At 44.5% G+C, this 27,540-nt stretch overlaps 1 protein-coding gene across 1 annotated transcript in view; it reads right to left on the reverse strand.

The window, feature by feature from the left end:
- Window positions 1-27,540, reverse strand: part of LOC124605809 (solute carrier family 22 member 7-like) — a 92,471-nt gene that overhangs the window by 47,376 nt on the left and 17,555 nt on the right. The window contains exons 2-3 of the mRNA XM_047137717.1: window positions 24,783-25,054; window positions 24,385-24,612 (exon numbers count right to left, since the gene is read on the reverse strand). Coding sequence (XP_046993673.1) covers window positions 24,385-24,612; window positions 24,783-25,054 — 500 coding nt within the window. The remainder of the gene's footprint in view (window positions 1-24,384; window positions 24,613-24,782; window positions 25,055-27,540) is intronic.

Raw genomic sequence — 27,540 nt, forward strand, 5'->3', positions numbered from 1 at the left:
AGTTCGGCCGCCAAGTCTTATTCCACTCCACGCCACATTGGGCGACTTGGGCGCCAGTGATGAGGATGAAATGATGATGAGGACAACACAACACCCAGTCCCCGAGCGGAGAAAATCTCCAACCCCGCCGGGAATCGAAAGCGAGCACGCTTGCATGGGAGGCGAACACGTTACATCTACATCTACATCTACATCTATACTCCGCGAGCCACCTTACGGTGTGTGGCGGAGGGTACTTATTGTACCACTATCTGATCCCCCCTTCCCTGTTCCATTCACGAATTGTGCGTGGGAAGAACGACTGCTTGTAAGTCTCCGTATTTGCTCTAATTTCTCGGATCTTTTCGTTGTGATCATTACGCGAGATATATGTGGGCGGTAGTAATATGTTGCCCACCTCTTCCCGGAATGTGCTCTCTCGTAATTTCGATAATAAACCTCTCCGTATTGCGTAACGCCTTTCTTGAAGTGTCCGCCACTGGAGCCACTGGAGCTTGTTCAGCATCTCCGTAACGCTCTCGCGCTGACTAAATGTCCCCATGACGAATCGCGCTGCTTTTCGCTGGATCATGTCTATCTCTTCTATTAATCCAACCTGGTAAGGGTCCCATACTGATGAGCAATACTCAAGAATCGGACGAACAAGCGTTTTGTAAGCTACTTCTTTCGTCGATGAGTCACATTTTCTTAGAATTCTTCCTATGAATCTCAACCTGGCACCTGCTTTTCCCACTATTTGTTTTATGTGATCATTCCACTTCAGATCGCTCCGGATAGTAACTCCTAAGTATTTTACGGTCGTTACCGCTTCCAATGATTTACCACCTATGGCATAATCGTACTGGAATGGATTTCTGCCCCTATGTATGCGCATTATATTACATTTATCTATGTTTAGGGAAAGCTGCCAGCTGTCGCACCATGCATTAATCCTCTGCAGGTCCTCCTGGAGTACGTACGAGTCTTCTGATGTTGCTACTTTCTTGTAGACAACCGTGTCATCTGCAAATAGCCTCACGGAGCTACCGATGTTGTCAACTAAGTCATTTATGTATATTGTAAACAATAAAGGTCCTATCACGCTTCCCTGCGGTACTCCCGAAATTACCTCTACATCTGCAGATTTTGAACCGTTAAGAATGACATGTTGTGTTCTTTCTTCTAGGAAAGCTAAGCAGGAGGACTCCAATAGAACAAAAGTATAAGGACACACATTACAGCTTGTGTACTGCATACAGTAGAGGAACAGTTCAGAGACAGCGTTTGTACCAGCACGACGATACATTCTGTCATAATGCAACTTTTGTGAGGCAGCGCTGATACAATTGTCAAGTGTACATCATTGGTTTCAAGAATTCGCGTTTTTAATCTGCAGTGTTCCTTGTAATCGTATTAGTGTATGTTTTAGCAATGTGCCTTCCTTTTGTTTAATTCTGCCTGAAGCCAATGGTGAAAGTTATCAAGTGTACATTCCTTAAGCATCGACTGCGCACCGGCCAGTGCAGCGCCACGAAACGGCATGAAGAAGGTGCTGCCCCGTGCAACAATGGAAAGAGCAGGCAGCGCCACACCTCCAGGAAGACAGAATCCAGCGCTCCCTGTCAACGCTGATTTAACCAGCCGCCCATTGCTGGTCGGGGCCAGTTTGTCGCAGTCTTCAAGAGCATCAGTACCGAGCAAAACAGGCAGACGTTACTTATTCTGCATTCTGCATAGTCTGTATTAGTAACTAAGCGTAGGAAGCACAGAAGCACATAAAAGTTAAGTAAAGATTCTCCTCTTGGTAGGAATACAGTGTTGAATTAATGCACCACAGTTTTATATAGAGTATTGACCCGCCAGGGTAGCCAAGAGCGCTAACGCGCTGCTTCATGGACTCGAGTAGGCGCGCTGGCCCCGGATCGAATCCGCCTGGCGTATTAACGACGAAGATCGGTGTGAAGGCCAGCCTGGATGAGGTTTTTAGGGGGTTTTCCACATCTTGCTAGGTGAATGCCGGGCTGGTTCCCATGTTCCGCCTCAGTTACCCAGCTCACGTACATCTGAACACATTCGCACTATTCCATGGATTACGACAGTTGGGGTACACTAATTACTTCCTGGGGGTATGGTGTGGCGACAAGAAGGGCATCCAGCCACCCCTTCAAATTAACATGCCACATCCGATTAACTGGCAGACCCCACAAGTCGGGATTAATGCTTGGAAAGAGAGTTTAATATAGATTATTTTGGATTCCTGGTACCGGCCATCACAGTCGCTCTCCTTACTTGTTGGTGATGGTGTCGACTCTCACAGCAGCCAACACAATATCTGGCAGTGAGAATTCCAGATCCACTTCTGCATTCGCTCTACACTGCTCCTTCACAGCACATTACTAATATTTCTCTCTTTTCTTTCGTTCGTTCTTTTGCCTTGCTTTTACTTACATAACTTGTTGCAGTGCTCCTTTCAGCGAAACGTTCTCAAACCTGCCCACTACACCACCTGTGCCTAAGCCTCCAATTGGTGCTGCCTTTGATCTAATGCAGTTTACTCAGTTTCAGAACCACCAAATGTCTCAGTTGATGACGGCCATCCACCAGCTCATTAATGCACAAACCGCTGCTACATCAACGCCATCACAACAGCCACCCACATCCACGGCCCCGCGTATGTTCATTCCACCGCTTGATCAGCAACAAAAGGAATGGAACGAGTACTGCACTCCATTCAATGCTCATTGTGCTACACATCAAGTGCAAGGTCCTATGAAACTTTCTTATTTCTTGTCAACAGCCGGCACAGGAGTTTACCGCCTCGCTCAGAAGTTAATCCCGAATAGTAGGCCAGAGTTGCTAGTTTTTGAAGATTTAGTTTCTGCCCTCACTAATTATTACAAGTATCAGGCGCAGGTTGCTGCAGCTTGTAGCAAGTTCTTTTGAGTACGGAAAAAGTCAGAACAAACATACCATCAGTGGGTCACTGAGCTTCATGGTTTGACACGACAGTACCATTTTCAATGTAGCTGTGAACTGTACTACAGTGAGGCAACGATTCGTGATGTTATTATGTACGATGTGCAAGACAGTAAATTTTGTGAACAAATTTTTAAACGTTATGATCGTACTTTGAATCAAATGTTACAAACTAGTGAACGTCAGAACTCGTGCGACAGTGCTGTGGAAAATTTTGAGGTAGCTCCTGTCTGCAGCGTAACGCAAAGTGACAAACCGGTCTGGCCTTAGAACCGACCGCCGCGTGCAATCAGGACACCGCGCCGCGGCCGGAGTAAACAAGTGTCACCAGGTTTGTCTGTTGTGACGTCATGTCCCCGCTGCCTTCCCACGCATAAAAGACAACATTGCTCTTCACGGAATGTGACTTGTTTTGCTTGTGGGAAGCCAGTTCATGTACAGCCTGTGTATTTGCAATAGAAAAATAATTCTACCCACGTGCGCTCTCGTAAGCACAGAACATCTTCTCCCTCACAGAATGTAGTTTCTTCTAAACTAGCTACTGGTACTAGTACTGACCAAATTCAGGATTTGCCTTTATCGCGCCGAAGTGCTGTGCAATGACAGTTACACAAACTGTTCGTGAACTTAGTCATTTCCGGACGCTGTGTGCGACTTCAGTTAGACACTGACGCTTTCGTTAGATTGTTTAATCGTGTCACTTATGAACAGGTGGGCTCCCCACACAGTGACATTTACGTTTTTGCTTTCATGAGAATGTGAAAACATTGTTGGGTTTGATTCATTTGATTTGTTTTGTCTTTGTGTTCAGGACTACGCACTTTTGGTTTCTTCAAATGGCTCTGAGCACTATGGGACTCAACTGCTGAGGTCATTAGTCCCCTAGAACTTAGAACTAGTTAAACCTAACTAACCTAAGGACATCACAAACATCCATGCCCGAGGCAGGATTCGAACCTGCGACCGTAGCGGTCTTGCGGTTCCAGACTGCTGCGCCTTTAACCGCACGGCCACTTCGGCCGGCCTTTTGGTTTCTTCTTTCAACTATATAAACAGTGTTACTAAATTGCTTAGGGAGTTCCCTTATTTATTTTCTGAAGTATTTGGCAGAGAAAATAACTATGTGGTGCACATTACAAAGAAGGACAATTGACAAGCTACGTTTTCTCGGGAGCGTCCCATCCCTCATGGTCTTAGAGGCAAAGCTGCAAGTCAACTGAAAGAATGGCAAGACAGTGCTGTTATTGCTCCTACCCAGGCTATTCAATGGGCTTCTCCCTTAGTGACCTTACCAAAGCCTTCTCGAAGATTTCGTCTTGGTGTTGACTTTAAATGCACTGTGAATCCACAAACAATAATTGACACTTATTCATTACCTCGCACTGAGGTAACGCAAAGAAAACTTGAGTTTTGATTTCAAACACGTACCCGACTCATATGGTTTTAGTTGTTGGTGACTTTAATTCACCCATGATATGTTGGCGAAAATAGATGTTTAATTCCGGAGGTGCGCATAAAACATCATCCGAAATTGTGCTAAACGCATTCTCTGAAAATTATTTCGACCATTTAGTTCATGAGCCCACGCGAATAGTAAACGGTTGTGTAAACGCACTTGACCTCCTAGCAACAAATAATTCTGAGTTAATAACGGGCATCAAAACGGATACAGGGATTAGTGAACACAGAGTTTTCGTAGCGAGACTGAATATTGTAACCCCAAAATCCTCCAAAAATAAACGAAAAATATACCTATTCAAAAAAGCAGATAAAAATTCACTTGACGCCTTCCCGAGAGACAATCTCCACTCCTTCCAAATTAATGATAGAAGTGCAGACCAGATTGAATTCAGAGAAATAGCATTGGCAGAAATTGAGAGATTTATACCAAATAAATTAAGTAACGACGGAGCTGATCATCCTTGGTACACAAAACAGGTGAGAACACTGTTGCAGAAACAACAAAACAAACATGCCAAATTCAAACAGACGCAAAATCCCCAAGATTGGCGATCTTTTACAGAAGCTGGAAATTTCAACGAAACTTTGTCTCGAAACCTGGCAGAAAATCCAAAGAGATTCTGGTCGTATGTCAAGTATGTTAGCGGCAAGAAACAATCAATGCCTTCTCTGCGCGATAGAAATTGAGATACTATCGAACACAGTGCTGCCAAAGCAGAGTTACTAAACACAGCCTTCCGAAATGGTTTCACAAAAGAAGACGAAGTAAATATTCAAGAATTCGAATCAAGAACAGCTGCCAGCATGAGTAACGTAGAAGTAAATATCCTCGGAGTAGTGAAGCAACTTAAATCAATAGAAGCAAGTCTTCTGATCCAGACTATATGCCAATTAGGTTCCTTTCCGCGTATGCTGATGCATTAGCTCCATACTTGACAGTCATATACAACCGTTTGCTCGACGAAGGATCCGTACCAAAAAATTGGTAAGTTGCACAGGTCACACCAGTATTCAAGAAAGGTAGTAGGAGTGATCCACTTAATTACAGGCCCATATCATTAACGTCGATATGCAGCAGGATTCTAGAACAAACAATGTGTTCGAACATTCTCTTTATTCGCATGAAGTGTTATGTGCTATTGACAAGGGATTTCAGATCGATTCCGTATTTCTGGATTCCCAGAAGGCTTTTCACACTGTACCACAAAGGCGGCTTATAGTGAAACTGTGTGCTTATGGAATATCGTCTCAGTTATGTGATTGGATTTGTGACTTACTACCAGAGAGGTCACAGTTCGTAGTAATTGACGGAAAGTCATCGAGTAAAACAGAAGTGATTTCTGGCGTTCCCCCAGGTAGTGTTATAGGCCCTTTGCTATTCCTTATCTATTTAAATATTTGGAAGACAAACTGAGCAGCCGTCTTAGGTTGTTTGCTGATGACGCCGTCGTTTATCGACTACTAAAGTCATCAGTAGATCAAAACAAATTGAAAATGATTCATGAGTGCTAAAAGGAATCCGTTACACTTCGGTTACCCGAAAAATCTGTCAAATATTAAGGCCGTAATTTCAACTAATTACCTAGGAATTACAATTACGAACAACTTAAATTGGAAGGAACACATAGAAAATGTTGTGGGGAGGGCTAACCAAAGACTACATTTTATTGGCAGGACACTTAAGAAAATATAACAGATCTACTAAGGAGACCGCCTACACTATGCTTGTCCGTCCTCTTTTAGAATACTGCTGCGCGGTGGGGGATCCTTACCAGATAGGACTGACGGAGTACATCGAAAAAGTACAAAGACGGACAGCACGTTTTGTATTATCGCGAGATGTGGGAGAGAGTGTCACTGAAATGATACAGGATTTGGGCTGGACATCATTAAAAGAAAGGCGTTTTTCGTTGTGACGGAATCTCCTCAGGAAATTCCAATGACGAACTTTCTCCTCCGAATGCGAAAATATTTTGTTGACACCGACCTGCACAGGGAGAAACGATCTCCACGATAAAATAAGGGAAATCAGAGCTCGTACGGTAAGATGTAGGTGTTCGTTCTTTCCGTGCGCTATACGAAATTGGAATAATAGAAAATTGTGAAAGTGGTTCGGTGAACCCTCTGCCAGGCACTTAAATGTGATTTGCAGAGTATCCAAGTAGATGTAGATGTAGAATTAATGAACAGGTTGGTGCGGGCCGCTATTTTTCAAAAATTAATTTATGCGATGCGTATTTGCAAATTCGGCCAGATGAGGAGTCCCAGAAACTGCTTGGGGTCAACACACAATTAGGGTTCCTCAAATTTTTGCGCTTATCCTTTGGGAAATCTTCCGCGCCTGTCATGTTCCAACGCTGCATAGAACAGCTTAGTGCAAAAGTTAAATCCTGCTCAAATTACTTGGACGATATTGTGGCGTCAGGAGGTACACCAGAGGAACATACACTCCTGGAAATTGAAATAAGAACACCGTGAATTCATTGTCCCAGGAAGGGGAAACTTTATTGACACATTCCTGGGGTCAGATACATCACATGATCACACTGACAGAACCACAGGCACATAGACACAGGCAACAGAGCATGCACAATGTCGGCACTAGTACAGTGTATATCCACCTTTCGCAGCAATGCAGGCTGCTATTCTCCCATGGAGACGATCGTAGAGATGCTGGATGTAGTCCTGTGGAACGGCTTGCCATGCCATTTCCACCTGGCGCCTCAGTTGGACCAGCGTTCGTGCTGGACGTGCAGACCGCGTGAGACGACGCTTCATCCAGTCCCAAACATGCTCAATGGGGGACAGATCCGGAGATCTTGCTGGCCAGGGTAGTTGACTTACACCTTCTAGAGCACGTTGGGTGGCACGGGATACATGCGGACGTGCATTGTCCTGTTGGAACAGCAAGTTCCCTTGCCGGTCTAGAAATGGTAGAACGATGGGTTCGATGACGGTTTGGATGTACCGTGCACTATTCAGTGTCCCCTCGACGATCACCAGTGGTGTACGGCCAGTGTAGGAGATCGCACCCCACACCATGATGCCGGGTGTTGGCCCTGTGTGCCTCGGTCGTATGCAGTCCTGATTGTGGCGCTCACCTGCACGGCGCCAAACACGCATACGACCATCATTAGCACCAAGGCAGAAGCGACTCTCATCGCTGAAGACGACACGTCTCCATTCGTCCCTTCATTCACGCCTGTCGCGACACCACTGGAGGCGGGCTGCACGATGTTGGGGCGTGAGCGGAAGACGGCCTAACGGTGTGCGGGACCGTAGCCCAGCTTCATGGAGACGGTTGCGAATGGTCCTCGCCGATACCCCAGGAGCAACAGTGTCCCTAATTTGCTGGGAAGTGGCGGTGCGGTTCCCTACGGCACTGCGTAGGATCCTACGGTCTTGGCGTGCATCCGTGCGTCGCTGCGGTCCGGTCCCAGGTCGACGGGCACGTGCATCTTCCGCCGACCACTGGCGACAACATCGATGTACTGTGGAGACCTCACGCCCCACGTGTTGAGCAATTCGGCGGTACGTCCACCCGGCCTCCCGCATGCCCACTATACGCCCTCGCTCAAAGTCCGTCAACTGCACATACGGTTCACGTCCACGCTGTCGCGGAATGCTACCAGCGTTAAAGACTGCGAAGGAGCTCCGTATGCCACGGCAAACTGGCTGACACTGACGGCGGCGGTGCACAAATGCTGCGCAGCTAGCGCCATTCGACGGCCAACACCGCGGTTCCTGGTGTGTCCGCTGTGCCGTGCGTGTGATCATTGCTTGTACAGCCCTCTCGCAGTGTCCGGAGCAAGTATGGTGGGTCTGACACACCGGTGTCAATGTGTTCTTTTTTCCATTTCCAGGAGTGTATCAGTCACCTTCGTATGCTTTTTCAAGTGCTTTCAGCCGCAGGTCGTAAGTGTCGCCTGGAAAAATGCGGCTTTTCTCAGTCTGAAACACGTTACTTAGGCCGTGTTCTTTAATAGCCAGGGTGTTCATCCCATTCGGTCACATGTGATGGCTATCCGGGAACTCCCTGACCCGTATAACGTGACAAATTTGCTGTAAGTTCTCTAGAAATTAACATATTACATCCAGTTTATACCCAGCGCAGCCCAGATCGCGGCTCCGTTGCATCGTTTGCGCCGTAAGAAGGTGATTTTTGTTTGGACCAAAGAGTGTCAGGATGCAGTCCAGAAACTTCATGCCATGATGAGTGACAGATGCCTTATTCATTTCGATCTCGATAAGCTTGTGGTTTTGGCAGTGGACGCTTCTTCGTACAGGATCGGAGCTATGCTTTCGCTCAGATTTGGTTCACAGGACAGACCGATTGCTCTCGCTTTCAAGGTATTGAACAAGGAAGCGCTCGCTCATATCTATGACGTAACAAAGTTCCATCATTATCTGTTTGGTCGGAAGTTTTACCAAGTGTTGGATCATACGCCACTTCAGTCGTTATTTCCTCCGTGCAACCCTGTTCCACCGCGTGCGGCTCAGACGCTGCAACGCTGGGCTTTGCTATTGCCTCAGCATCGATACGAAATATTGTACTGGCCTCTGTAAACGCAAACGCTGACCTCCTGTTGGACCTGATTCTGAATTCGATGCTGCTGCCACATCCCGTTGTCAGATCGATGTGCAGGACACTGACCTGTAACAGACTTGCGTAGGCCTTAGAAGCAGATCCTGACGTGAACCTTTTGTTGCACTGCATCCATACTGCTTGGCCTCGTTCAGTGAAAAACATTCAGGATTCATCTGTACGCCGATAATTTGCTCGTCGACATAGCCTCTTCGTCCAAGAAATTGTAATTAGGCCCGCTATTCTTTCTCGCAACGTACTGTTCCCAGCCCAGCGACGGTCCGTCACCAGTGGCGTTTCTACATGGCCGGCGCCATCGGATCCTGCTCCACTTGTTGCACCCACCACAGTGCACGGCGCCTCCCATGATCCGCAAGTATCGTTTTGCTCCTTACGATTATGTTCTTTTCAGAGTTTTTGGTCGAACCAGCCGCTGGGATAGGGAAACGATTCTTCAAAGTTTGGCCTCTTGCATATATTTATTTCAGGGTCCTGCTGTGTTGTTTCGCTGCCATCAAAACCAGTTTCAGGCTTGTCACTTGCGAGATTCTTCAGCAGATTTTCTGTCCCCAGGTTCGCATACTAACCGGATCTTGCTGTTGGCGCCGCCACCCTCAGGCGCTCCTTCGGCACCGCCTGTGGAACCGGTGGGGTTGGACCCATCGCCTTCGCCACCACAGCGTTCGACCTGGCACCCACCGATGACCCGAGGCCGTTGCCGCCGCCGCCGTCGACATTACCGTCCTCTCTGTTCTGCGGCGGACCAGCTTAGGAAGAGGGCGGGCGCTCTTCCAGTGGTTTTCCGACCGACGTTCCCCTCGGAACGCAGTGTGGATGTCGGAACGCGGCCGGGGACTCCGCGTGGGGCAGCGTCACACCTCCGGGAAGACAGAGCTCAGCATCCCCTGTCAACGTTTATTTAACGAGCCGCTCGTCGCTGGTTGGGACCAGTTTGGTAGCAGCCTTCAAGAACATCAGTACTGAGTAATAGGAAGATGTTACTTAGCCTTCATTCAGTGAGATGTACACTACTGGCCATTAAAATTGCTACACCAAGTAGAAATGCAGATGATAAACGGGTATTCATAGGACAAATATATAATTATAGAATTGACATGTGATTACATTTTCACGCAATTTGGTTGCATAGATCCTGAGAAATCAGTACCCTGAACAACTACCTCTGGGCATAATAAAACCCTTCATACGACTGTGCATTGAGTCAAACAGAGCTTGGATGGCGTGTACAGGTACAGCTGCCCATGCAGCTTCAACACGATACCACAGTTCATGAAGAGTAGTGACTGGCGTATTGTGACGAGCCAGTTGCTGAGCCACCATTGACCAGACTTTTTCAGTTGGTGAAAGATCTGAAGAATGTGCTGGCCAGGGCAGCAGTGGAACATTTTCTGTATCCAGTACGGCCCGTACAGGACCTGCAACATGCGGTCGTGCATTATCCTGCTGAAATGTAGGGTTCCGCAGGGATTGAATGAAGGGTAGAGCCACGGGTCGTAACACATCTGAAATGTAACGTCCATTGTTCAAAGTGCCGTCAATGCGAACAAGAGGTGACCGAGACGTGTAACCAATGGCACCCCATACCATCACGCCGGGAGATACGCCAGTATGGCGATGACGAATACACGCTTCCAATGTGCGTTCACCGCGATGTCGCCAAACACGTTTGCGACCATCATGATACAGAACCTGGATTCATCAGAAAAAATGACGTTTTGCCATTCTTGCACCCAGGTTCGTCGTTGAGTACACCATCGCAGGCCCTCCTGTCTGTGATGCAGTGTCAAGTGTTATCTCCGAGCTGATAGTCCATGCTGTTGCAAGCGTCGTCGAACTGTTCGTGCAGATGGTTGTCTTGCAAACGTCTCCATCTGTTGACTCAGGGATCGAGACGTGGCTGCACGATCCGTTACAGCCATGCGGATAAGATGCCTGTCATCTCGACTGTTAGTGATACGAGGCCGTTGGGATCCAGCACGGCGTTCCGTATTACCCTCCTGAACCCAACGATTCCATATTCTGCTAACAGTCATTGGATCTCGACCAATGCGAGCAGCAATGTCCCGATACGATAAACCACAATCGCGATAAGCTACAATCCGACCTTTATCAAAGTCGGAAACGTGATGGTACGCATTTCTCCTCCTTACACGAGGCATCACAACAACGTTTCACCAGGCAACACCGGTCAACTGCTGTTTGTGTATGAGAAATCGGTTGGAAACTTTCCTCATGTCAGCACGTTGTATGTGTCGCCATTGGTGCCAACTGCACCTACTTGTAACAATTGTTTGGCGCTCTGATGAAACGTACTTTTAATTAGGCCTTAAACCGTTGGTGCAGCTATTGAGAATTTTGATTTACTGAGCACTATTGTATTGGTAGCTATACCAGTTGGTAACAGTTTTTGGCTTTCTGTACACCACATTCAATCGAGCGAAAAGACAGTTTTACTGTGGTTAAGTTTATCAATTGTTTCTCTTACCTGTCTGTGAAGGAAGATGACCATGAGAAAAAGTTCGAACAATCAAGGAAAGCATAACGTTAAACGAGGCGGTGCGTGGAAGGTCAGAAGTTTGAACGTGTTAGGGAAGCTAGAAAATCTGCAAAGGCAAGATCTAGATATAGCGGGGGTCAGTTAACTGAAATGGAAAAAAGACTAAGATTTCTGGTCAGATATATATAGGGTAATATCAAAAGAAGAATAGGTGGTATAACGGACGTAGAATTCGTTGTGAATGGGAAGGCAGGGCAGATAGTGAGTTACTGTGTACAGTTCGGTGATACGGTTGTTCTCATCAGAATTGCTCTATGTGTAAGATGGCAGGAAATTCAAAATACCTCACTTATGCTAAGTTTAAACTGGGAGGACATTTGAAGATCCAAGATGATGGGTCTTGCCCAATTGTCCTAAGTATAAAATCACAGATGGGTGACGTAGGTTCTTGTCCTATTGGGTTTCCCCCATCATACCTGCCTAATGTTGAAGGCCCAACTGTCCATACTAGGCAATAAAGGATGGCAGGTACAGATCCCATGAAGACTGGAGCCCAGGGTGATTGGCTGCCGGGTCACTCGCCTTTCTAGGTTTACTCCAGCCAATTGACCTTCTGGGTGCCTCCAGCCCTATCAAATCGTAATGAAAGAGGACGGATCTGGGCATACAGGTCAGGCTTGATGGTCACCAAGTCACTTGTGTCAAATATAGAGTCCAAGATGGATTTTTTGTGACACACTACCCAGGTGAGGGAGTGCAACTAGTGGTTTCTCTGGAAAACAGTAAGCAGTCAAAATAGACCGAATGGACTAGGGCTAGCCATACAAAAATCCTAAAGGACAACCCTTGAGGGAGTCAGATTTGAAGCTGGAAGAATCGTCAGTAGTCTACCAACAAAATCTGGAGAGAATAACTCAGAACAATCGTGTCACTGTGTGCAAATAGTAACATCGGCTACCAGAAACACAACTGGCCAAGGAACATGTGCTTACTTTCACGCTGGCAGCGCAAGCAGAGGGTCTTGCCAACGAACATTGTTTCCACATTGCTTGCAATGTGACCACGAAACCGAGAAACTCTGGAAAGTGCCTTGTAATAGGCACATCATGTTGGGAATGACCACACTTGTTTTGTCTGCTGCGACATTAGGGAACACTGTATGAGTAGTCCTATCAGTTTCTCCAAAGGCATCTCAATTGCTGTAGCTTCCATCGATGTGGTATTGTAATCATTTGCTATCCTCTCCACTCGACACTGTCGCTGCTGGTGAGGCATTGAGACTATCAGCGACCTCCATGGGTTGCCAGTCCTGCACCGGTTAAATAATGATGGCATGGGCGGAGGTCTTGTCAGCACTGTGTCAGCGTCCAGAGTGAATACAAAGGAACGCCGAGAATTGACAGGGATGTCTCATACCTGTGGTCACCAAGAATAGCGGGTCCTTGAGTTTTCCTGCATTCGTTCAAGGCGTCGGGAGGACTCCTGCATATAACTTGGGCGCATCTGGTTTCAGTGACGAATCGGGTGATCCTGTCCGACTGCGAAAAGGAATATTTGGCGCCCTTTGTAGCCTAGAATTACGTCCAGCGCTCATCCCGGCTTCTGGCCGAGCGTGTGAGCCCCCACTCTTGCGCTCTGCTGGTAGTGGGTTGTGTAACTTAGACTAAGGGCCCACAGGCCAGATGCAGCAAATCCTGGAGGGTGTGTGGAAGGGAGCTGCAACTCCAAGTGGAACAAATTGAGGTCAGTTGTCGGTTATTAACGTGTAATGAGCTCCCTCTGTAGTTAAAATGGTACCTACTTTTCTGTCTATAGCATAGACTCTTGTAATAGAGGCTGAGGCCACATAAGGAAAACCCTAGTGCATCCACCACCAGTAACCACCCTGTGCACTGAAAAGGTCAGCAAAGTCGTTGTGCAAACCTCTCCCAAGGGTGCTCAGGCTAGAGTCATGGGAAGAACATTTCCTTGTGAGGCTTGGTTGTGAGCACAGATCTGAGAGCATGTGCACACTGTGTACTTCATTGTGTCACCCGTCCCCGGCCAGTAAACGTGGCTTCGTGCTGAAGCTTTCATCCTTGGCATCACCAAGAGTGAAATACGTAGTAACTGAAGGATGCGACCACATAGCAGAGGTGGAACAATGATGTGACATTCAGCATTCTCTGTATCAATAACACAATTCCCTGAACAACATTAAGCCTGCTTGTAAAACCAAAATACTTTTGTAACACCACATCTAATCCTGTTGGATGACTCTCTGGTCAACCACTTAGCACAACTCACACTAAGCTACACAGAGGGAATCCTGGCTGGTTCATAAGCGATGAATGGGAAATCTTGTAAGATGTAGCACGTAGTCTCATCTAGACTAAAACACACTCCTTCCACATGGTCAAACAGAACATTAGGGCCTGTAGGGAGGCATGATAATGGATCGGTATTTACATGCTGTTCAGCGGACTGAAAATGAATGCTATAATGGTAACTGATAAAGAACAGAGCCCAACGTTGCAAATGTTGTGCTGCTTTGTTGGGAAGGGGAGTATGTGATCCAAAATGGGAAATGAGAGGATTGTGCTCCGTAAGTAACTGGAATTTATTGCCACGTACGGGAAAACGCGGAATTTTTTGACACCTTACACGATGTCCAACACAACCGTCTCAATTTGTGAATAGTTTTGCTGCGCCTGCCAGAGTGTTTCTCTGAACCATCAGCTTTCTTATACAAGAAGATGACCCCAGTACCAAATTGTGATGCGTCAGTTGCCAATGTCAGGAGCTTGTACAGTGTGAACATCGCTAAGTACAGGGCGAACCACGACCGTGTTTTCAACTGAAACAAACCCCGTAATTCACTGTATAGCGAATGGCAGGGGGTACGCTGTACCATAACTTGTCAATTCCTCTCCTCTTCCACTCGCAAATAGTGCGAGGGAAAAACGGCTGTCTCTATGCCTCCTCTATGCCTCCGTATGAACCCTGCCTTCGTGGCGCTTTCGCTCAATGTATGTTGACATCTGTAGAAGCTTTCGGCAGTCAAATGCCAGTTCTCTAAATTTTCTCAGTAGTGTTTCTACTGTTGCCTTCCCACCAAGGATTACCACTTGAGTTCCCAAAGCATCTCCAGAACACTTATGTGTTGTTCGAACCTACCGGTAACAAATCTAGCACCCAGTGACTAAATTGCTTCGATGTCTTCCTCCAGTTCGACCTGGTAGGGATCCCAAACACTCGAGCAGTACTCAAGAATAGGCCTCACTTGCGTCCTATATGCGGTCTCCTTTACAGGTAAACCAATCTTTCCTAAAATTCTCCAATAAAGCGAATTCGACCAGTCGCCTTCCCTACCACGGTTCTCAAATGCTGGTTTCATTTCATATCACTTTGCATTGTTATGCCTAGCCATTTAAACGACTTGAATGTGGCAAGCAGGACAATAGCAATACTGTATACATTACAGGTTTTCTCTTCCTACTCACCCACATAACTTACGTATTTACAAATTTAGAGGTAGCTGCCGTTCATCACATTAACTAGACTTTTTTCTAAGTCGTCTTGTATCCTCCTACACTCACTCAACTTCGATACCTTACCGTACACCAGAGCATCGTCAGCATACAACTGCAGGCTGCTGCCCACCGTCTCCGCGAAATAATTTATGTTTGTGCAAAAGAACAGCGGCTCTGTCACAATTCCCTGGTGCGCTCCTTGTCTCTGATGAACACTCGCCGTCGCGGACAACACACTAAGCTCTATAGCTTAAAACGTCTTCAAGCCATTCGCATATCTGTGAACCTATTCCACATGCTTGTATCTTCCTTAACGACCTACAATGGCACACAATGCCAAATGCTTTCCGGAAATTTAGAAATATGAAATTTCCCTGTTTCCAAGTATATGGTGTGAGAGAAAGAAGAGCTGAGTTTCACACGAACGTTGCTTTCTGAAACTATGCTGATCCGCGGACGTAAGCTTCTATACTCAAGAAAATTTGATGTTTTCGAACTGAGAATATGTTCAAGGATTCTGCAGCAAACTGAAGTTAGGGTTATTGGACTATAATTCTGCGGGTTCGTTCTTTTACCTTTCTTGCATACAGAAGTCACCTACGCTTTTTTTCCAGTCGCTTAAGACTTTGCGCTGGGCAAGAGATTCTCGATAAATGCAAGCTGGGTAAGGACACCGTAGAGTATTCTTTGTAAAACTGAACTGGTATTCCATCCGGACCTGGTGACTTCTTTGCTTTCAGATCTTTGAGTCGTGTCTCTACGCCAGGGATGCTTATCACTATGTCACCCATACGGGAGTCTGTCCGATGGTCAAATGACGGTTTGTTTGTACTATTCTTCTGCGTGAACGAGTTCTTGAATGCGAAATTTGAAACTCCGGCTTTCGTTTTGCTGTCTTCAACTGCCACATCAGACTGCATAGATCTTTTCACAGGCGCACGAATCTATACTAACCTTTGCTTGTCGTCATTTACGCGTTCTCTTTTGAACTGAGGGTGCAACAGCCTCTGCTTCTTCAACATTTTCCGAATTTCGTTATTAAACCGTGGTGGGTCTTTTGCATCCCTAATCCACATACCAGGAACATAGCTCTCCAGACCCCGATTTACAATCTGCTTGAGCTTTGCCCATGATTGCTCTAAGTTCGTCTTACTGGAACTACGTGATGTCAGTACACTGTCTACGTGAGTTGCTAACAACTGTTTATCTGCTCTTCCTAGCACAAACACTCACCTAACCTTCTTGAGTAATTTATTTTCTTTCTTAACCGTAGTTGCTGTGCTGACATCATGATCGCTAATCCCCGTTTCTATACCGACGTTATCGATGAGGTCCGGCCTATTTCTAGCAAGAAGGTCTAAGATATTTCAATTGTGTGCAGGCTGCCGAACTAATTGGTCAAGACAGTTTCCAGAAAAAGTGTTCAAAAGAACTTGGCACGACTGTTTGTACCCCCGCAATGAATTCACAGACAGCCCCGTCTACACTCGGTAAGTTAAAGTCACCTCCTACTAATACTGTATGACCTAGGTATTTCAGCGCTACTGAAGGCAGACTGTCTTTGAACGACTTTTGAACTGTCACAGCAGATTTGGGTGGCTGGTAAAAACATCAACAATTAACTTGGTGTCACCTACACCTGTTATACCCGACCAGACAACTTCATCGTCATTCTCAACTTCGACCTCAATAGAGACAATATTTTCGTCAGCTGCAATGAACACCTCTCCTATGGCCTCTAATCTGTTTTTCCGTTATATGTTCCACGGCTCGCTAAATACCTCAAACCTTTCATTTCGGGTTTCAGCCAGCTCTCGGCGGCCAAACGAACGGAATACCTTTCTTTAATGGATGCATGAGGTGAGCTGCATGGGAAATGAACTTCGCGTAGCAGTGCACCTTACTCATAAAAGATTGCAATTCCTATAAGTTTTATTGGGTAGGCAGCTTTTCGATCGCGTCAATGTGTTCCGCTGTTGGTGTGATCCCTTTGCTGCTTAACATATGCCCCAATACTGCACAGGTGGTGCAAAGTACTTGCATTTTACTAGGGTGCATTGGAACCCACTGAAATAGTGTTTGTAACGTTTTCATTTTCTCTTCCCCAGCAGCACCCATCACCCAAACGTTATCCATATAGTTTACACACGTCAGGAATACCATGAGTTAGTTGGTGCGTGTATGTTTGGCAATCCAAATACCGTATGTCTGCGTCTAGAGGTAAATCATGGTGTGCGTCCTTCAAATCAGCCATTGAAAACCACCGCCCCCGCTAACTCCGGCCGAGAAATTAGGACTGCGCGTTAATCTTGGTCTGATAATCACCACAAAATTCAGATGGCGTCGTTTGATTTCTTTACGACGGCCATATGAGTAGCTCACTATCTAGCCGAATTGATGCAATTACAACTAATTCCTGTAAATTATTTAACTCAGCCTTTACTGTGTCACGCATTGCCAGAAGCAATGGCTTTGCACCATATAATTTAGGCCTGCGGACTGCTTGAGTGAAATATCCGCTTGAAATTCTGGCCCTAACTAAAGTTACTTGGAATAAGTGCTTATAATTGTCTAATAACTATTTTAACTTCAAGAACTGTACCAAGCTGGACGGCAAGTTCATCTCATTCAACGTTTGGATCTCAAATGCGGCGAACGCATCTACACCAAAAATATTTACAGATAACGGTTAACTTACGACCAACAAAGTGATTTGCCATTCCACGTTCCTGCATTTTATACATATAGCAACTTGCCCTCGCAAAGGGATTTTTTCGGCTATATGACATAATGTGCCACTGTAGTAGGTGCAGATATGGAAACCAAAACACTGAAAAGTTTCCTGGTTAATCTGAGAAACTACTACCCCCATATCAACCTGAAACTGTGCCGTAATACCACTGATATTCTATACAACTTATGGTAAGTGTCGATTAGGCGCTTGGCTGGATTATGCAGAGACTGGAGTTAAAGCGAACTCTGTCGTTTGGTCAGGTTCTGCTGGCCACACTGTAATTGCGAACAGGGGCGCATTGGCCCACAGAACATTTTCCTGCCCTGCAGACTGCTGATATGTGTCCTCACTTGCAACAGGCGTAACGTGTGTCGAAAAGAGTTTGTAAGAATACCACCTCCTTCTATGAAAGTACGTCTTATGGTAATAGTTTCATTAGTTTCGCAGGGGTAGAGATATGCGCCTTCCTTCCAAACTTCTTCGTTTCAGTTTTCTGAGCTTCCTTGTTGAACTTTCGTACAGATATATTGTCCTCTTATGACTCTAGCAGCCCCCTCTCTAAATTCTTCGATAAATGCTATGATGCCTATCTGATAACAACACCAAACCAGTGGATGACTACTTCAGACTTGCTGGCAATTGCTTTTCTTTGCAGACGCTCCGTTATTCCCGTTAATCCTCCCAGTAAATGCAAGGCCTCCATTCACTTTCACTACTACCATCTAATTTCGCTTCCGATCTACATACATTCTGCACAAGCGATCAGTGGAGGGTACTTTGTACCACTGCTAGTCATTCATTGCCTTTCCTATTCCACTCGCAAACGGAGCGAGGGGTGGTAGTAAATCGTTCTTCTGTCTGTCGCAAATGTGGTTTCTCCAAAGTTTTTTTATAATATTCCACGATGGATGTCTTCCTTTCATCTGTGTCTCGCTAGAGAGTTCATAGAGTTACACAGGATATCAAAGGACGAAAGGACAGTATTCAGGGATATGGTGGGAACGATCATTCAAAATAAAAAAATCTAGTAAACGTGGGCATTTTAGAACCCATGTGTACTAGAACTTTTTGCTTTGAACTTTCATTCACGTCAGATCCCGAATATTGAACATTCCTGCTGAGACATTTACATCGCCGTAAATGACAGAACTGTTGCAGTGAAGGTCATATTTTGTCATTTTCAGACATTTTTCCGAGAAATTTAATCACAAAAACATTAATAAGGCATTATATCACTGCACTCCTTTTCGAATTTTACTGGGTCATAGCTGCCATGCGCTCTTAGACAAGTAGCAGTAGCATATTAGGGCGTCTGAATGGTGCATGTATTCACATAAGTAATAAAAGTACAGCGTATGATCCTAGAGATCACCAGCCACGGAATCCCAATGCCACTAATAGTGCGGTCTTGCAGCTTGAATTGCAAAGGTTTGGTGAGATTTGCTGGGACAGGCTGGTCAGTGTCATTTAAGGTTATGCCATCAGTGGCTCTCTGGCCTGCAACTTCCAGCTGACGACCACTAGGATGCATTGTGATCCACCAGCTGTCATTGCTGGAAGTTTTTTCTTCTCAGAAAAAATATCACAAAACTACGCTACCACTCGCTATTGTCGTGACAGGTCGATCTTTTGTTGCCTGTATTTTCACATTGTAACACGTTGTGGTCTCCTGACCTTCATCGCTTACATATTCCGCCCTCACAATCACATTCCGCACATCATGACGCTTCATTCGAACCCAAACTCGATAAGATAAAGTCAATGTATGAATTCATGTAAACTATATGCAAATAACTAGTAAATCGCCAATGCCCACCGAGATTGAAATACTCAAGGCTGGCATACACACATACATTCCAGACACAACGGTCACAAAAGCTTTTAATTTGGGAGAGGCAAACACCGCACGCCAGGAGGCCGGTCCCTTCAGAGGATTTCACAGGGAGCTATCTACGTCGGCCGGCGGCCGCCCATGGAGCGGACAGCATTTGCCCGAGTGAAAGGAAGAACGACCCCGTGTGCGGCTTAAAAGCAAATTCCGCTACATTGTGTGGGAGCGCCCAGCCTACGCAGTCTTTACAAATATAGCATGCAGTTTCAGAGATTTTCACAGGGAGACAGCAAACGCCAAACGCCGATGCTACAGATTTCCGGATTAGTTGCCTTAAACGAAACGTCATTCTCCCGTTTTAGTAGAGCAATGCTGATTGGCAGACGATATTCCCGACGCCTTGAGCTGAAGGAGTAATGGAATAGACCGAAAGATATACCCCTTCATGTCTGGCGTGGAGAGGGGCCATTCTGTTGTCGCTCTTGGAGCGAGAACACATAACGAGAGCGTGCTCGCTCGTACGTGTACTCAAAGAGTGAGGAACAAGTCTCTCCTCAGTACTTCACTGGGAGAGCACCTCTGTCGAGAGCGAATCGGAGTGCGACTCTATATTGAGCCCTTGCTATTAAGCGTTGTTCACTGCGTTGTCTGCCACACTTATCGTGCGGTGTGATCGGACAGAGTTATAGTTAAATGCCTGCGAACGAATTTTTGAGTGGCATCGTGGTGGACTGGTTATCTGACTGGTGTACCACGCCAGTAGTTGGACTAGGGGTGAATAGGAGTCCTTGACTTCATCAAGTCATAGGGAGAGTTTGATCGGCGAACGTCAATCCAGATAGAACGAGAGTTATATTATTTGTCAGCAGCGAGCGGCACAGACAGCAGTCATCGCAGCTTACGGTATTGTGCGCTACAGCTCTTGCAAGCCCCATATTTCCTCCACAACAGTACACTTCACTGGATTTCACACACGACAGCCTCGACCATACCTAGCAACACTCTAACGGATAATTATTCAAGTTGAGTAGGCATGGCTCTCAGCCATTCTGCCAAGTCAATAACAATCTTAAACTACGTATAGATATTTCATTAGCGAATCCTATTCTTGAGAGGTAACTTCATATTCCGAAAAGAACCCGGAAATAACTTTTTCAGTTCATAAGTAAATGTGCCATTGTGATTTCTCAGAATTTTAGCAAAATAAATAATAATTTTCGTTAGTTTCATGTTTTTCTTACACTAACTAGCACTACTCCAGTACCCAAGTATCCCACTAGTTGCAGCGGATGACTCCAGAAGATATTTATTGCTGAAAGTTTTTCAGGCATTTCTCTTTAGAACGTCTGGAGCGTCTGTCTGACTTCTGTAGTAGTGTGGAGGTGGAAATTGCGTCTTGCAGGAGCCACAGGGTAAAGGGTACATCTCATATTAATCCGTTGCACTGAATGACAGAATAGCACCCATGCCGCTCACAACATTATTGATGATCACGATTCGACTTCTAAATTAGGGTAACGATGTTTTATTCTTAACTATAGAGAGAACATCTGCATGCAATATAAGTGCACATGTGATCGTTAGAATGAAAGTGATCACTCAGCCACTCCGCAACACTCTAAAATCGCCGTCCTAATAGCATAATCTAGAGTACCGACACTATGAAAATTTTTGAGAAGCTCTACTACTCTAAAGAGGGACAGATCGCCACTTTAATTTGCTTATGCTCTCTCATCACAGTATAAAATATACGCGGTGACAGGCACCACAGGTGGGAGCCAGAGTAAGAAGCCTCGTGTTAAGGGACAGTGCCCTGTTCAGCGGCAGAACAACGTTATCACATATTGTCAGTAACCAATGTGAAGTACAACATGGCAGATAGCCGTTGCTTCTTGTCGCTCAAGTCAAGTTCCTCTTTTTTCCACAGCTGTATGGGTGTGAAGTACAACATGGCAGATAGCCGTAGCTTCTTGTCCCTCACCACAAGTTCCTCTTTTTTCCACAGCTGTATGGGTCTCAAACAGGCAGACTGCAGGTGAATGGTGCACTGTGTCATGTAATAATACTGCCTGCAGATCTCCTTAGCTGCTTGGTTCAAAATGGTTCAAATGGCTCTGAGCACTACGGGACTTAACTTCTGAGGTCATCAGTCCCCTAGAACTTAGAACTACTTAAACCTAACTAACCTAGGGACATCACACACATCCATGCCCGAGGCAGGATTCGAACCTGCGACCGTAGCAGTCGCGCGGTTCCAGACTGTAGCGCCTAGAATCGCTCGGCCACTCCAGCCGGCTGCTGCTTGGTCTCCTTGCTCATATCCCCCAGATTCGCAACTGCCCTGATACCCTGCAGAATGGTACATATTTTCATTCCAATATATTATATGTCATTTTCTTCAGTTTCACCGCCGGGAACATTGGCTGCACACCAAAGGAATCGAAGCAGACGAGATACCTTGTGTGTAAAAAACAATTCTGCTTACAGGGTGCAGTTTATTGTGGTAACACGATGTGCAGGAGTTCAACAAAAGTATGGAAACACCGACAGAAATGCGTGCTTGAACACAAACGCAGATGATAGACAAGCTTAACAGGTGGCGCAGTTGTCTTTGACCACGAACGGCATCTATACAATGTCCTCAATTCGCTGCTTTTGTCAGTGGTGGTCAGAGCACTGTTCTGTGTAGTTGTGAGTGCATTATGTTGAAACTAAGTGAATTCGTTCGTGGGCACATTGTTGGCGCTCGTATGATGGGTTCATCCGTAACCATGGGAGCTAAAGTGTTTGGGATTTGAAGGGGCAGCAATCGAAGATTCGTACCGCATACAGGGAAGGCGGAGGAACCCATCCACTGATTCAGTGTGTATCGGGTGATCGTGACAGACGGTAGTCGAAAAGGACTGTGACGAATAATAAGAAGACGACAGCTGCAAAAGTCACTGCAGAACTGAATGTCGCACTCGCGAACCCTGACAGCGCAAAAGCAACACGAAGGGTGAAATGAAATTACAGAATCGCTGATAAGTGATGCAGATGCCCGTAACAGAAAAAATTGGCGCCGAAGCCACACAACTGAACAGAGGAGCAATGGAAGAAAGTCATTTGGTCGGATGTGGCTTGTTTCACACTGTTTCAAACTTCTGGCCGATTTTACGTCCCAAGAGTGAAACATGGTGTGATATTCGCATTTTTGGCTTCATTCAAACAGCAAATCGTTAACACTTTCACCCACAAGGCGAATACTTGTTTATAAAGAATGATTAACGTATAATAAGGCGTCGCATAGCGACGGTGAAATTTCCTAAATAATGTAATTCGTCATCTTTGGGCGGCAATATAAACAGAAGAATACGGATCGATATGCGATCCTTCACTATTTTGTTCACTGGAGAACAAATGAAGCCCTGAGCGCTAAACACCTGTACTGTTTTTCTTAAGTAAGACGGACGCAGATTTGTGGCGGTCTGATGTAATTTTTACTAAATGTATAAAAACGTCTTTCGTCTAAGTTTGAGTGAAGTGTAAAAAGAACAGTTATAACTTACGTTGACGACGCACGGGCGACTCAAGAGGGCAATGGCTATATAAAAGAGCTCTCAATGGACATGAAACGGACATAAAAATGTTCCGTCATGTTGTACTAAGCATAAGGTACGATATATGTTTCAGTTATAATAAATTTTTTTCTGGAAATAATGAATCATTTAGCAGTGCTCATTCCTATCATCTCCTCAGAATTATTTACATTTTAACTATGTATTTTGCTAAGACTGCAGACACCGAGATCAGCAGTCCAATGCGTGTGTTACATAAAAAAACTATTTCATCGTCTTATTGCGTCAGCTTTGATATTGAATTCCCCTTTTGTGTTATGTTACAGTTGTTTTTGCGCCCTTAAGAACTTTCTGGTCCTTAGGAAATTGTTTTGTCATAACAGTAACTTCACAACGGGGTATGATCGTATCTACGATCATGAAGTAATTAGAAAGACGATAATGCAATTTCTTAATCAAGCGCACGCTAGCTGTGACTGCCACAAGCCACGTGAAACTGCAAGTAAAGACTATTCACATTTCATAATGCAATATCTTATGACAATGGTCAATCCATGATTCTTACGCCAATTGTGATTGATAAAACAATAAACGAAACCTCAATCTTTTCCATTGAATAACAACGTAACTTTTATTTTATTACATCATAATGGCAGGGATTTGATAATTATTTGGGCAGCTACATTTCATCGGCCGCATTGTTACTCTGCAAAGTCGCATTACAGCCAATGATTATATCATCATTTTGGCTTAGCATGTCCTTCCCATGCTACAGTGTTTGTTCCTCAGCGGTGATGCCGTGTTCAAGACGATTGGGCTCCTGGCCACACAGATCGCATTGTTCAGAACTCTTTCTGTGAGCATGAGGATGAACTGTCGCATCTTCCCTGGCCACTACAGTATCTCAGTACTACTGAACTTTTTATGGTCTACTTTTGAGAAAAGGGTGCATGATCACTTTCCATCTCCATCATCGTTACCTAAACTTGCCAATATTTTGCAGGGAGAAAGGTGTAAGATTCCTTTGAAATCCCTACAGGACCTGTATTTATCCATCCGAGACAACAGGAAATAGTTTTGAATGTTATTAACCATGGTAATGTGTTGTGTTTTTGGTCTTTCCATATATTTGTTTAGCGCCTGTTGTTTTTATCACAAGTTCAGCTGACGTATGAGTATGAAAGAAGCCAAGTGGAAGAAAGAAACCACATTTATTGTTAGTCATACTGACCTGTCACCTATGTAGCAGATGGCAAGACCTACGATCACAGAAAGCCCTTGGACGGTGGCCAGAGTATTGCTGACTATAATCTTCTTCTCACACACCCAGTTTTCTTGAGATGGTATAGTGAGTGAAAACCACGTCGTATCGTATTCCCAACCATCCTGGCATCCAACTGTCTCATTTCTCTTGTCAAAATGTTTGTACATGAAACATTTACTGTACGACTTGCCATCCCTGCGAGAACATAAAATGACACTTATTTTATTAACGTTAACAGTACTGAAAAACATGTACGAATATATTTTGGCTAAGTTTTACATCTTACATGTTTTGTGGAATCAAGCAATATTAGTACTATACGATAACACGAAAAAAGATGCTGCATGATCTCAGCAGCTTCTTACGGTGGTATTGTCATGTCCTTCCACTTCTCGACGCTGATATTCTCAGGTCTCCCAGGAACGTGACACCAGTGGTCTGGAATCACCATTGACAAAACGAACATGTGACCAGGCATGGTGCACAACAGTACGGACAGACAAACGTAAACAAGGTTCAGCCGAACTTGGAATCTCCCTCGGCTGTCTATCTTCTCTAGTATGTTTTCGAATGTCGGTTCTTTTTGTGCCGTAAAGTTTAATCTTTCTGTCTCTCCATCTGCACGTGTTTCAAATGTCTGAAATGCAGAAAAAAAAGATTGAGTACTGTATTTCCAAGTTACGTTCCTTCATATGACATGAAAATATTCATCAAACATATGCATTCGGATAAACAGAACTACTATTTGAAATTACAATGAAATGAATACCCTTAGCTGCATACAGGCGTTGATATAAGTCAACGGGGACAGTTCAAAATGTGTGCTCCGACCGGGACTCGAACCCGGGATATCCTGCTTACATAGCATACGCTCTATCCATCTTTTATTTTTTTTATTTATTTTACATTTTGTTCGTTGCTGATCGTTGTGTTTGGTCGTTGCGGACGTCACATGGCATCCGTTCAAGTTCGTTGTTGATGCTTTCACTCAGTTTTTTATTACAGAGGCCAACCAGCTCACTGACCGAACACACTGAGCTACCGTGCCGGCGCCCATCATACTCCTTACTCGCAGCTTTACCGCCGATTACCGTAAAAGTGCGGGCACTCTTTGTGCATCCGCACAGAAGAAGATGATCAAATGGCGGGTGAGTCTTAACTATATATATATATACATGAAGATGGTATCTGTTCTTTCGGACAGTTGAAAATGTGTGCACCGACTGGGACTCGAACCCGGGATATCCTGCTTACATAGTATACACTCTATCCATCTTTTATTTATTTTTTTATTTCATATATATATATATATATATATATATATATATATATATATATATAGAACTACTATTTATTATTAATGAAACAGAAATATCATAAAACCATTTATGATTTTCGAAAATCTATGTTATGACACTAAAATATTATCGAGCACAAACTGCAAAAAACCACTAAAATATATTTATTGAGGTATGTATACTAAATGTTTTATTTTGATATAATCAAATAAGTAATTCATTCGTCTCACAATTTGCGAGATTTACAATCACCTCATTGAGTGTTGAGAATAGCATCGAGGCCAGTAGTGCAGTGGATAAAACATTTAAAACATTAGTAAGCTTTCGTAGTTTCGCCACTAATATATTGTTAATATGCACATATAAATGCTGAAATTCAAGTGTAGGTATGTGTGTGTGTTTGTGTGTGAGGACGGGTGTTGTCATGGTATGAACTGTAGACAAAGACACAGTTCAGTTGTCTTACACATAAGTAGGAGTTCAAGTTCATTGCTTTTCTTGTGCACACAGACCCCTTTTACTTTCCTACAGACCGAAAATTGTCGTGATCTTTCATGTAAAATAGTTGAAAAGTTCCATGAAACTGGAGTGCCTTAGAACCAAACGTAGAGATTTCTAAAATATTACTTCAGAATTATAGCATATATGATATTGTTTCTGCCTAAAATGTACATGTTCAAATAATTGCACTACCTTTCTCGTAGACTACATTGTTTCACTGTGAAACGTATTTGTTTTTGAATCTATATATTTCTAAACTTAGCTGAATATGAAATTCAGAAATCAGCATTCAGACTAATTAATTAACAGCGACCAAATATATCACTTCGTCCAAAATTATAGGAAAGTATAGTAAGTTTACTTTAACAGTTGGCATATTGAGAATTGCTTCGTTTGGTAATTTGTATTCCTTCTGTCGGGTTATTTTTGGTTGGTGGTTTGTTACGAATGTTGTTGCATTTATAATAAAATGTTACATTTATTAACACTTATTTAGAAATATTACTTATCCATCCGAAATTATGGCTCGGGAGTGTTTCTTGGTAGCCTTTTGTTACTAAAAGATGAAGAAATTGTATCATTTCAGTATAATGATCTCTTGATTTTGCTTCTAAATGCAGTATTCTAACCATTTCAGAGTCAATAACTGTTACAGTGCTCTGAACATGTGTCATCGTTCCTCACGTTCTCGTTTTCCATAATAGAAAAACATCATGAGCGACTTATTATCTAGTCAACTTCCATCATAAGTGCTTTAACATTTTTGTTAAATCTTCAGTTGTGATATACAAATGTTGCATTTCTTTTCACCACACTTTTTTTACAGATGTGGCTCTACTACTTGGAAGAAAAAGTGACTCACATTTTTTTAATAAGTGTGTTGATTAAGAAAACCTTTGGTCAAGGTTATCAACCATAATAAAGCTAAAACGTCTTGCATCTTTTTACTACTCACAAGATTCTTCTGCAAAAGATCACGAATATTCCAAGAGAGCTGTTCATTAGAGCCGATGTTCCCCACTCACCTAACGTTTTGTGGGGTGGGGAAGAGGAAATTTTGAACAAATCGTTCAAATGGCTCTAAGCAATATGGGACTTAACATCTGAGGTCATCAATCCCCTAGACTTAGAGCTACTTAAACCTAAGTAACCTAAGGACAGCACACACATCCATGCCCGAGGCAGGATTCGAACCTGCGACCGTAGCAGCCGCGCAGTTCCGGACTGAAGCGCCCAGAACCACTCGACCACAGGGGCCGGCGAAATTCTGAACAGTCCACAGTATACTGCAAGACTTAGAATTTCAATGGTGGTCGAGACAAAA

The sequence above is a fragment of the Schistocerca americana genome, chromosome 3 (genome assembly GCF_021461395.2).
Source record: "Schistocerca americana isolate TAMUIC-IGC-003095 chromosome 3, iqSchAmer2.1, whole genome shotgun sequence".
In the NCBI taxonomy this organism is placed as follows: Eukaryota; Metazoa; Arthropoda; class Insecta; order Orthoptera; family Acrididae; genus Schistocerca; species Schistocerca americana.